General features: G+C 44.9%; 1 protein-coding gene and 1 non-coding gene across 3 annotated transcripts in view; both read left to right on the top strand.

Annotated features, from left to right (window-relative positions):
• The window catches only part of MATN2 (matrilin 2), a 201,350-nt gene that overhangs the window by 175,317 nt on the left and 12,880 nt on the right, over positions 1-13,153 (top strand). For both annotated transcript variants that reach the window (XM_038745876.1, XM_038745875.1), the window contains 2 exons: positions 5,261-5,413; positions 12,343-12,414. In XM_038745876.1, the coding sequence (XP_038601804.1) occupies positions 5,261-5,413; positions 12,343-12,414 (225 nt within the window). The remainder of the gene's footprint in view (positions 1-5,260; positions 5,414-12,342; positions 12,415-13,153) is intronic.
• LOC119927833 lies at positions 2,664-2,801 on the top strand. Its single transcript, XR_005450801.1, has one exon. It is a non-coding gene; the product is annotated as a small nucleolar RNA SNORA7 (small nucleolar RNA).

Below are 13,153 nucleotides of genomic sequence, written 5' to 3'. Positions count from 1 at the left end.
AGGAGGGCTTAGTCAGGGAAGGCTTCTTGGAGGAGGTGTGCCTTTAATGTGACGTGTCTGGATCAGCTTGGTATCAGTTCAGATGGAGAGGAAAGGGCAGATTCTGGAGATGTTGCAAAGGTAATAATAATAGTATTTATTAAGCGCTTACAATGTGCAAAGCACTGTTCTAAGTGCCGGGGAGATTACAAGGTGATCAGGCTGTCCCACGGAGGGCTCACAGTCTTAGCCCCCATTTTACAGATGAGGTAACTGAGGCACAGAGAAGTGACTTGCCCAAAGTCACACAGCCGACAATTGGCGGAGCCGGGATTTGAACCCATGAACTCTGACTCCAAAGCCCGGGCTCTTTCCACTGAGCCACGCTGCTTCTCCGAAGGTAGAGAGGACAGGATTAGGTGACAGATTGAATAGGCAGACTGAAGGAGAAAGATGAGTTGAGGGTAATGCCAGCGTTACAGGCTTGTGAGATAGGGTGGTGGTGTTGTCTACAGCGTTGGGAAAGACATGGGGAGGGCAGGGTTTGGGTGCGAACATGAGTAGTTCTATTCTGGCCTGCTGTGCCTGAGGAGATGGAGGGACATCCAAGTAGAGATATCCTGAAGGCAGGAGAAAAATCAGGGCTGAAGATGTGGATTTGGCAATTGTTCATTCGATCATATTTATTGAGCGCTTACTGTGTGCAGAGCACTGTACTAAGCGCTTGGGAAGTACAAATTATCTGCGCATTGGTGGTATTTGAAGCCGTGGGAGCAAATGAGTGCCCCAAGGAAGTGTGTGTAAACGGAGAATAGAAGGGGAGCCAGAACTGAGCCTTGTGGGACTCCCAGAGTAAGAAGGTGGGAGGCCAAAGAAGGACTGGCCAGAGAGAAAAGGTGAAACCAAGGTTGGATGATGTTTCCAGAAGAGGGTGGTCCACGGGGTCAAAGACAGCAGAGAAGGAGGATTCGGATGGATTAGGGGCTGTTGAATTTGGCAAGAAAGAGATCATGGGTGACTTTAGGGGGCATTCTGGGGACTGAAAACCCAGATGAAAGTATGGATTTTAGCAGAGAGCAAATTGAACTGATCTGTGTTTCAGTTCCTGCCCGCTATATTGTTGGTTTTGTGGAGCAGAGAAATCAGAGAGAATAAGAGAAGCAACCCCGTAAACTGATTAACCAGCCCCTGGCTTTTTCAGATTGACCTGGGGTACACATTTTCCCACTCGCTCTTCAGAAACCAAAGATCCCATGTAATTTGTATTTAGTTATGGTGTTCTTAAAGTGGCGGTCAGCCTCTTTAGGGGTATACAAGAGCGTACTCTACTACTGACCTTACGGCAGAGTTCAACTTCAGCGGTCATTCAGTCGTATTTATTAAGCGCTTACTGTGTGCAGAGCACTGTACTGAGCACTTGGGAAAGAACAATAAACAGCGACAATCCCTGCCCACGGCCAGCTCACGGTCCGGGGGCCGGGAGATGGACATCAATACAAATAAGGCTCTGTTTAACTGCTATTTTCTAATCCATTCTAACGAGTTGGTCAGCCTAACAGTTGTAGACAAAGATGCAAGCAGATAATAATGATAACGATGGTATTTATTAAGCGCTTACTATGTGCAAAGCACTGTTCTAAGCGCTAGGGAGGTTACAAGGCGATCAGGTTGTCCCTCGGGGGGCTCACAGTCTTAATCCCCATTTTCCAGATGAGATAACTGAGGCCCAGAGAAATTCATTCATTCAATCGTATTTATTGAGCACTTACTGTGTGCAGAGCACTGTACTAAGTGCTTGGGAAGTACAAGTTGGCAACATATAGAGACGGTCCCTACCCGGCAGTGGGCTCACAGTCTAGAGGGAACTGAGAAATGAAGTGACTTGCCCAAAGTCACCCAGCTGACAAGTGGCAGAGCCAGGATTTGAACCCGTGACCTCCGACTCCAAAGCCCGGGCTCTTTCCACTGAGCCACGCTGCTTCTCTATTGCAGATATTGGTAAAAAAAAAAAAATTGTAAATTCCTACAACTAGAATGAAACTATGAGCCCATCACGTCTGAATGAGAAGCGGGGGTGGGTGAAAATTACGTTGATTTCAAGGGAGTTTTAAGAGAATTTAATGTGCTCTAAAGCCGAAACTTATCAATTAGTGGCATTTATTCATTCATTCATTCAATTGTATTTATTGAGCGCTTATTGTGTGCAGAGCACTGTACTAGGCGCTTGGGAAGTACAAGTTGGCAACATATAGAGGCGGTCCCTACCCAACAATGGGCTCACAGTCTAGAAGATTTATTGAGCACTTACTGTGCGCAGAGCACTGGACTAAGCGCTTGGGAAGTCCAAGTTGGCAACATCTAGAGATGGTCCCTACCCAACAGCGGGCTCACAGTCTAGAACGGGGAGACAGGCAACAAAACAAAGCATTAACAGAATAAAATTGAATAGTAAATATGTACAAGTAAAATAAATAGAGTAATAAATACGTACAAACATATATACATGCAGTTGAGTGCAGGGCACTGTACTAAGTGCTTGGGAAGTGTCCACAAGGAGCTAACAGTCTAGAGAGGGAGACTGTCATTAAAATATATTTATGGCACATAAGTGCCAGAACTTTCAGTCATAGCTGACAGTCTAGAGAGGGAGGGAGATATTAAATTATATTTATGGATGTAAATGCCCCCTCTCAGGTTTGCACTTGGAGAGTTTCCAGTACTCTGCCAGTCTCGGCTACGGGAGGGAGAGTCAAACAGAGGCCTACCCTTTCCATTCCTAGCTTGGCCAGTGGCTAGCGAGTGGAAAGCCATCTGCTACAAGTCAAAACTCACCCATGCTGGGCAGCAGCAGCCTGGGATAGAGTCGAGGGTGGAGACTCAGCTTTACCGCGCGGAAGGAGGCAACGGTAAACCGCTTCCGTATTTTTACCAAGAAAACTCTACGGACACACGGCCAGAACAATCACAGGTGGAGGTGGGGCGTTCTGGGAGAGATGTGTCCGTGGCGTCTCTGTGGGTCGGAGACGACTCCCGCATGAGATAAGAAGTGCCAGGAGAACCTTTAGTCATGGTGAAGTCCGGAGATGCGTGATTTGTGATGCATCATTATCATCATCAATCGTATTTATTGAGCGCTTACTATGTGCAGAGCACTGTACTAAGCGCTTGGGAAGTACAAATTGGCAACATTTAGAGACAGTCCCTACCCAACAGTGGGCTCACAGTCTAAAAGGGGGAGACAGAGAACAAAACCAAACATACTAACAAACTAAAATAAATAGAATAGATATGTACAAGTAAAATAAATAAATAAATAGAGTAATAAATATGTACAAACATATATACATGTATACAGGTGCTGTGGGGAAGGGAAGGAGGTTAGATGGTGGGGATGGAGGGGGGACGAGGGGGAGAGGAAGGAAGGGGCTCAGTCTGGGAAGGCCTCCTGGAGTAGGTGAGCTCTCAGCAGGGCCTTGAAGGGAGGAAGAGAGCTAGCTTGGCGGATGGGCAGAGGGAGGGCATTCCAGGCCAGAGGGATGACGTGGGCCGGGGGTCAATGGCGGGACAGGAGAGAACGAGGTACGGTGATGCAGTTCTTTCGGAGTGATTTCTCCCACTTTCCTTCTCCACAGGAGCCCTAGTTTTCCTGAAGCAGGCTAGATGTAGCTCTGCCCGCTCATCCTCTCTTCGGTTTGCCCTGGGTTGAAAGCCCCAGCCTTGGACGGGAGAGGTAGTGTTAGAATTGCCAGTCAGGAGGGCCAGGACCAAGAGGCTGGGCATGATTCTCCCAACCTCCTGTGTTTCCCCACTTCAGTCTATACTTCACTCTGCTGCCTGGATTATCTTTGTACAGAAACGCTCTGGGCATGTCGCTCCCCTCCTCAAAAATCTCCAGTGGTTGCCTGTCAACCTACAAAGCAAGCAAAAATTCCTCACTCTGGGCTTCAAGGCTGTCCATCCCCTTGCCCCCTCCTACCTCCCCTCCCTTCTCTCCTTCTCCAGCCCAGCCCGCACCCTCCGCTCCTCTGTCACCGCTAACCTCCTCACCGGGCCTCGTTCTCGCCTGTCCCGCCGTCGACCCCTGGCCCACATCCTTCCCCTGGCCTGGAATGCCCTCCCTCCGCTTATTTATTAAGCGCTTACTATGTGCAAAGCACTGTTCTAAGCGCTGGGGAGGTTACAAGGCAATCAGGTTGTCCCTAATCCCCATTTTACATATGAGGTAACTGAGGCCCAGAGAAATTCATTCATTCAGTCGTATTTATTGAGCACACATCCGCCAAACTAGCTCTCTTCCTCCCTTCAAAGCCCTACTGAGAGCTCACCTCCCCCAGGAGGCCTTCCCAGACTAAGCCCTTTTCCTCTGCTCCTCCTCCCTTCCCTATCACCCTCACTCCCTCCCTCTGCTCTACCCCCCTTCCTGCCCCACAGCACTTATATATATAAGTAGAATTATACTACTTAATTATACTACTTAATATACTACTATATATATAGCCCACTGTTGGGTAGGGACCGTCTCTATATGTTGCCAACTTGGACTTCCCAAGCGCTTAGTACAGTGCTCTGCACACAGTAAGCGCTCAATAAATACGATTGATTGATTGATATATGTGTGTATGTTCATATTTATTATTCTATTTATTTTATTAATGATGTGCATGCATCTATAACGCTATTTATATTGATGCTATTGATGCCTGTCTGCTTGTTGTGATTTGTTGTCTGTCTCCCCCCTTCTAGACTGTGAGCCTGCTGGTGGGTAGGGACCGTCTCTGTATGTTCCCAAGCGCTTAGTACAGTGCTCTGCACACAGTAAGCACTCAATACGTTTGACTGATTGATATATATATATGTGTGTGTTCATGTTTATTATTCTATTGATTTTATTAATGATGTGCATGCATCTATAATGCTATTTATATTGATGCTATTGATGCCGGTCTGCATGTTGTGATATGTTGGCTGTCTCCCCCCTTCTAGACTGTGAGCCCGCTGTTGGGTAGGGACTGTCTCTGTATGTTCCCAAGAGCTTAGTACAGTGCTCTGCACACAGTAAGCGCTCAATAAATACGATTGAATGAATGAATGTTGCCGACTTGTACTTTCCAAGCGCTCAGTTCAGTGCTCTGCACACAGTAAGCGCTCAATAAATACGATTGAATGAATGAATGAATAAGACCTCAGAACAAGAACACGTCCCCCGGGTCGGTTCGGAAGCGGGGAGGTGTCTCCTACCTTCCGCAGGCGGGATCTGGATCACGTTTTCCTGTGCACCCAGGAATCACCATCTATGCCGTTGGGGTCGGAAAAGCCATTGAAGAAGAACTGCTGGAGATAGCGTCCGAGCCTCCGGACAGACACCTCTTCTATGCCGAGGACTTCAGCACGATGGGAGAGATAAGTGAAAAACTCAAGAGAGGAATCTGCGAAGGTACAGCCTCTTACTAGACCCCTCAGATAAGATTCAAGCGCTTAGTCCAGTGCTCTGCACACAGTCAGCGCTCAATAGATACGATTGAATGAATGAATGGAAGCACAGCTCTGTCTGGATGCCTGACAAAGTGCTGCCTGTAATCATAACGATGATGGTGATGATGGTTTTGTTAAGCGCTCAATATGGGTCAGGCACTCTTTATTAATAATAATAATAATAATAATAATGGCATTTATTAAGCGCTTACTATGTGCAAAGCACTGCTGTAAGCACTGGGGAGGTTACAAGGTCATCAGGTTGTCCCACGGGGGGCTCACAGTCTTAATATCTATTTTACATCCTTCTCCGCCACTTGTCAGCAGTGTGACTTTGGGCAAGTCACTCAACTTCTCTGTGCCTCAGCTACCTCATCTGGAAAATGGGGATTAAGACTGTGAGCCCCATGTGGGACAACCTGATCACCTCCCCAGCGCTTAGAGCCGTGTTTTGCATAGTAAGCGCTTAATAAATGCCGTTATTATTATTATTATTATTACTACAGAGGAGGGAACTGAGGCCCAGAGAAGTTCAGTGACTTCCCCAAAGTCACCCAGCTGACAAGTGGCGGAGTGGGATTTGAACCCATGACCTCGGACTCCAAAGCCCGGGCTCCTTCCACTGAGCCACGCTGCTTCTCAGCAGTTTAAGCACTGGGTTAGGTAGAAGCTAATCAGGTTGGACACAGTCCCTGTCCCACGTGGGGCTCACGGTCTTCATCCCCATTTTACAGATGAGGGAACTTCTAGACTGTGAGCCTGTTGTTGGGTAGGGACCGTCCCTCTATGTTGCCGATTCATTCAGTCGTATTTATTGAGCGCTTACTGTGTGCAGAGCACTGTACTGAGCGCTTGGGAAGTACAAGTAGGCCACGCTGCTTCCCCCTGCAGAACGCCAACCTTCAAAATGGGAGCCGGGGAGATGATAACACCTGAACAGGGGGCAGATTGGGCGATGAGCAGGATGGGCTGCAGTGGGACTTGAGAAAAGCCCCCACCTTCTCTGCTCCCCATTCCCAACCTCCGGCCCGGCTAGGGAGTTGAGTCACTCTGCCTTCTCCAGTTGGATGTACTGGCTCTGTTCCACTGATGAGGAATTACTGCCCTGCCACCCACGCTGCCATTCAAGACCACCACGGTGCTCGGCGGGTTCAGAAAGGTGTTCCCCCAGTGAGAAAGAGGAGGGCGGGGAGGAGAAATCACCTTGTAACCTCCCCAGTGCTTAGCATATAGTAAGTGCTTAACAAACACCGTCATTATTATTATTATCCTGACACTGCAATGCATCCTCTCCCCCTCCTCCCCCTCTCCATCCTTCCCGCCTTACCTCCTTCCCTTCCCCACAGCATCTGTATATATGTATATATGTTTGTACGGATTTATTACTCAAGTTCCCTGATTCCCAAATGGTGTCAATCTATCAATCGTATTCAATGAGCACTTTATTTATTTTACTAGTACATAGTTATTCTATTTATTTTATTTTGTTAATATGTTTGGTTTCGTTCTCTGTCTCCCCCTTCTAGACTGTGAGCCCACTGTTGGTTAGGGACCGTCTCTAGATGTTGCCAACTTGGACTTCCCAAGCGCTTAGTACAGTGCTCTGCACACATTAAGCGCTCAATAAATATGATTGATTGATTGATTGATTTTCTCGAGACCGTTATGCAGTGTTGTCAGTAAGTTCCCTAATTCCCAAATGGTGTCAATCTATCAATCGTATTCATTGAGCGCTTTATTTATTTTACTTATACATAGTTATTCTATTTATTTTATTTTGTTACTATGTTTGGTTTTGTTGTCTGTCTCCCCCTTCTAGACTGTGAGCCCACTGTTGGGTAGGGACCGTCTCTAGATGTTGCCAACTTGGACTTCCCAAGCGCTTAATACAGTGCTCTGCACACATTAAGCGCTCAATAAATATGATTGATTGATTGATTGATTTTCTCAAGACCGTTATGCAGTGTTGTCAGTAAGTTCCCTAATTCCCAAATGGTGTCAATCTATCAATCGTATTCATTGAGCGCTTTATCTGTTTTACTTGTACATAGTTATTCTATTTATTTTATTTTGTTACTATGTTTGGTTTTGTTGTCTGTCTCCCCCTTCTAGACTGTGAGCCCACTGTTGGGTAGGGACCGTCTCTAGATGTTGCCAACTTGGACTTCCCAAGCACTTAATACAGTGCTCTGCACACATTAAGTGCTCAATAAATATGATTGATTGATTGATTGATTGATTTTCTCAAGACCGTTATGCAGTGTTGTCAGTAAGTTCCCTAATTCCCAAATGGTGTCAATCTATCGATCGTATTCATTGAGCGCTTTATTTTACTTTTACATAGTTATTCTATTTATTTTATTTTGTTACTATGTTTGGTTTTGTTGTCTGTCTCCCCCTTCTAGACTGTGAGCCCACTGTTGGGTAGGGACCGTCTCTAGATGTTGCCAACTTGGACTTCCCAAGCGCTTAGTACAGTGCTCTGCACACAGTAAGTGCTCAATAAATATGATTGATTGATTGATTTTCTCGAGACCATCATGCAGTGTTGTCAGTAATTTCCCTAATTCCCAAATGGTGTCAATCTATCAATCGTATTCATTGAGCGCTTTATCTATTTTACTTGTACATAGTTATTCTATTTATTTTATTTTGTTACTATGTTTTATTTTGTTGTCTGTCTCCCCCTTCTAGACTGTGAGCCCACTGTTGGGCAGGGACCGTCTCTATATGTTGCCAACTTGTACTTCCCAAGCGCTTAGTTCAGTGCTCTGCACACAGTAAGTGCTCAATAAATACGATTGATTGATTGATTGATTGATTTTCTCCAGACTGTCATGCAGTGTTGTCAGTAAGTTCCCTAATTCCCAAATGGTGTCAATCTTATTCATTGAGCGCTTTATTTATTTTACTTGTACATAGTTATTCTATTTATTTTGTTAATATGTTTTGTTTTGTTGTCTGTCTTCCCCTTCTAGACTGTGAGCCCGCTGTTGGGTAGGGACCATCTCTATATGTTGCCAGCTTGTACTTCCCAAGCGCTTAGTCCAGTGCTCTGCACACCGTAAGTGCTCAATAACTACGATTGAATGAATGAATGAATGAATCCATGACCTCTGACTCCAAAGCCCGGGCTCTTTCCACTGAGCCACGCTGCTTCTCAGTTGATACAAGCTCATCAGGTTGTATCTCCCCCTTTTAGACTGTGAGCCCACTGTTGGGTAGGGACTGTCTCTATATGTTGCCAACTTCTACTTCCCAAGCGCTTAGTACAGTGCTCTGCACACAGTAAGAGCTCAATAAATACGATTGATTGATTGCTTGATTGATTGATCAGATTGGCCATAGTCCCAGTCCCACACGGGGCTCACAGTCTTAATCCCCATTTTACACATGAGGGAACTGAGGCTGAGAGAATTGAAATGACTTACTCCAGGTCACAGAGCAGATAATAATAATAATGATGGCATTTATTAAGCGCTTACTATGTGTAAAGCACTGTGGCAGCCGGGTTTAGAATCCAGGTCCTTCCCCCTGGTTCCATGCCCTATCCACTAGGCCATCCTATTGTGATTGATAATAATGATGGTATTTGTTAAGCGCTTACTATGGTCTAAGCACTGTTCTAAGCTCTAAGCACTTCATTTGTTCTGAGATTGAGGACCAAGAATTTACAGAGGATCATCCTTTAAAAAAAAATATTGGGAGGGAAAGAAGTTTCTTGGTCACATCTACCTCCAGCTACAGGGAGACTGGATATTCTTTAACAAAAGTAAAAATATAAAGCACAAAAGAGTAGCCTCAAGCAACTCCCAGGGGAAGGACTTCTGAGCTTCAAAATACCCAGCCGTGAGATCCAGTCCACATGCGGAGAAAGCAGCATGGCCCAGTAGAAAGAACAAAGGCCCAGGGGTACTGGGATAATAATAATAATAATAATAATAATAATAATAATAATAATAATAATAATGGCATTTATTAAGCTCTTACCATGTGCAAAGCACTGTTCTAAGCACTGGGGACTTTACAAAGTGATCAGGTTGTCCCACGTGGGGCTCACGGTCTTCATCCCCATTTGACAGATGAGGTAACTGAGGCCCAGAGAAGTGAAGTGACTTGTCCAAAATCACACAGCTGACAAGTGGCGGAGCCGGGGTTTGAACCCATGGCCTCCGACTCCAAAGCCCGGGCTCTTTCAATCAATCAATCAATCAATCGTATTATAGCTGGAGGTAGATGTGACCAAGAAACTTCTTTCCTTCCCAATATTTTTGTTTTTAAAGGATGATCCTCTGTAAATTCTTGGTCCTCAATCTCAGAACAAATGAAGTGCTTAGAGCTTAGAACAGTGCTTAGAACATAGTAAGCGCTTAACAAATACCATCATTATTATCAATTACAATAGGATGGTCTAGTGGATAGAGCATGGGACCGGGAGGAAGGACCTGGATTCTAAACCCAGCTGTCACTCATTCATTCATTCATTCATTCAATTGTCTTGATTGAGCGCTTACTGTGTGCAGAGCACTGTACTAAGCGCTTGGGAAGGACAAGTTGGCAACATATAGAGACGGTCCCTGCCCAACAGTTGGGCTCACAGCCACTGAGCCACGCTGCTTCTGTCTGCTGGGTAAATTTGGACAAGTCACTTCACTCAAGCGCTTAGTACAGTGCTCTGCACACAGTAAGCGCTCAATAAATACGATTGATTGATTGATTCTGTGTGCTTCCGTTTCCTCATCTGTAAATTGGGGATTTGACTTGTTCTGTCCTATTAGACTGGGAGCCTCCTGTGGGACTGGGACTATGTCTAACCTGATTATTTTTTTAAATCTATTCCAGTACGTGGCACAGAGTGAGCCCTAAAGAACTATTCATTCATTCATTAAATCGTATTTATTGAGCGCTTACTGTGTGTAGAGCACTGTACTTAGCGCTTGGGAAGTACAAGTATATAACAATCACCCTCCAAATTATTAGTCTCTTGACCAGGAACTGAGCTGAGCAAACACCCTTGGAAAGTGGGTCGTATCGTTCTCCATGATGTAGCATTTGGCCTCAGGTTCTCAACCTTTAATGATGGTATTTGTTATGTGCTTACTAGGTGCCAGGCACTGTACTAAGCGCTGGGACGGATACGAGTGAATCGAGCTGACCCAGTCCCTGTCCCGTGTGGGGCTCGAGGTCTCGATCCCCATTTTACAGACGAGGGAACTGAGGCCCAGGGAGTAATAATGATAATAAATAATGGTATTTGTTAAGCGCTTACTATGTGCAAAGCCTCCCTGTCCCGTGTGGGGCTCGCGGTCTCCATCCCCATTTTACAGACAAGGGAACTGAGGCCCAGGGACTAATAATGATAATAAATAATGGTACTTGTTAAGCGCTTACTATGTGCAAAGCCTCCCTGTCCCATGTGGGGCTCGTGGTCTCGATCTCCATTTTACAGACGAGGGAACTGAGGCCCAGGGACTAATAATGATAATAAATAATGGTATTTGTTAAGCACTTATTATGTGCAAAGCCTCCCTGTCCTGTGTGGGGCTCGCAGTCTCCATCCCCATTTTACAGATGAGGGAACTGAGGCCCAGAGACTAATAATAATAATAAATAATGGTATTTGTTATGCGCTTACTATGTGCAAAGCCTCCCTGTCCTGTGTGGGGCTTGCGGTCTTGATCCCCATTTTACAGATGAGGGAACTGAGGCCCAGAGACTAATAATAATAATAATAAATAATGGTATTTGTTAAGCGCTTACTATGTGCAAAGCCTCCCTATCCCGTGTGGGGCTCGTGGTCTCAATCCCCATTTTACAGACGAGGGAACTGAGGCCCAGAGACTAATAATGATAATAAATAATGGTATTAGTTAAGTGCTTACTAGGTACAAAGCCCTGTTCTAAGCGCTGGGAGTGAAGTGGCCTGCCAAATGTCACGCAGCAGACAAGTGGCAGAGCCAGGATTAGAGAAGCAGCGTGGCTCAGTGGAAAGAGCGCGGGCTTTGGAGTCAGAGGTCATGGGTTCAAATTCCTGCTCCGCCACTTGTCAGCTGTGGGACTTTGGGTAAGTCACTTCACTTCCCTGGGCCTCAGTTCCCTCATCTGTAAAATGAGGATTAAGACTGTGAGCCCCCCGGGGGACAACCTGATCACCTTGTAACCTCTCCAGCGCTTAGAACAGTGTTTTGCACATAGTAAGCGCTTAATCAATCAATCGTATTTATTGAGCGCTTACTGTGTGCAGAGCACTGTACTAAGTGCTTGGGAAGTACAAGTTGGCAACATATGGGGCAGTCCCTACCCAACAGTGGGCTCACAGTCTAGAAGGGGGAGACAGAGAACAAAACCAAACTTATTAACAAAATAAAATAAATAGAATAGATATGTACAAGTAAAATAAATAAATGAGTAATAAATATGTACAAACATATATACATCTATACAGGTGCTGTGGGGAAGGGAAGGAGGTAAGACAAATCATCATCAATCGTATTTATTGAGTGCTTACTGTATGCAGAGCACTGTACTAAGCGCTTGGGAAGTACAAGTTGGCAACATATAGAGACAGTCCCTACCCAACAGTGGGCTCACAGTCTAAAATGGGGAGACAGAGAACAAAACCAAACTTATTAACAAAATAAAATAAATAGAATAGATATGTACAAGTAAAATAGAGTAATAAATATGTACAAACATATTAACAAAATAAAATAAATACAATAGATATGTACAAGTAAAATAAATAGAGTAATAAATATGTACAAACATATATACATCTATACAGGTGCTGTGGGGAAGGGAAGGAGGTAAGACAAATGCCATCATTATTAACAAATGACCTCTTAACTCCGTCGTGCTGCTTCTCTAAACTTTGTTAATCTCTCCAACCAGCTCTGGAATATTCACGTCAACACCGAGACTCGTCCGCAGGAACTCTTTACAAGATGGCTCGACAGTCTTCAGGTGAGTGCTTTGCAAAGGGCAAAATACGGTCTCCGTTGTTTATTCAGGGAGCTTTTCCATTCATTCAATCGTATTTATTGAGTGCTTACTGTGTGCAGAGCACTGGACTAAGCGCTTGGGAAGTCCAAGTTGGCAACATCGAGAGACGGTCCCTACCCAACAGTGGGCTCACAGTCTAGAAGGGGGAGACAGAGAACAAAACCAAGCATATTAACAAAATAAAATAATTAGAATATGTACAAATAAAAGGAGATGGTTCCTACCCAACAGCGGGCTCACAGTCTAGAAGGGGGAGAAAGAAAATAATTAGAATATGTACAAATAAAAGGAGACGGTTCCTACCCAACAGCGGGCTCACAGTCTAGAAGGGGGAGACAGAGAACAAAACCAAACATATTAACAAAATAAAATAATTAGAATATGTACAAATAAAAGGAGACGGTTCCTACCCAACAGCGGGCTCACAGTCTAGAAGGGGGAGACAGAGAACAAAACCAAACATATTAACAAAATAAAATAATAAGGATATGTACAAATAAAAGGAGACGGCTCCTACCCAACAGCAGGCTCACGGTCTAGAAGGGGGAGAAAGAAAATAATTAGAATATGTACAAATAAAAGGAGATAGTTCCTACCCAACAGCGGGCTCACAGTCTAGAAGGGGGAGACAGAGAACAAAACCAAACATATGAACAAAATAAAATAATTAGAATATGTACAAATAAAAGGAGATGGCTCC

This window comes from Tachyglossus aculeatus, chromosome 4, assembly GCF_015852505.1.
Source record: "Tachyglossus aculeatus isolate mTacAcu1 chromosome 4, mTacAcu1.pri, whole genome shotgun sequence".
Lineage (NCBI taxonomy): Eukaryota > Metazoa > Chordata > Mammalia > Monotremata > Tachyglossidae > Tachyglossus > Tachyglossus aculeatus.
Note: the sequence above shows the minus strand (reverse complement) of the source record. Positions and strands in the feature narration are given on the sequence as shown.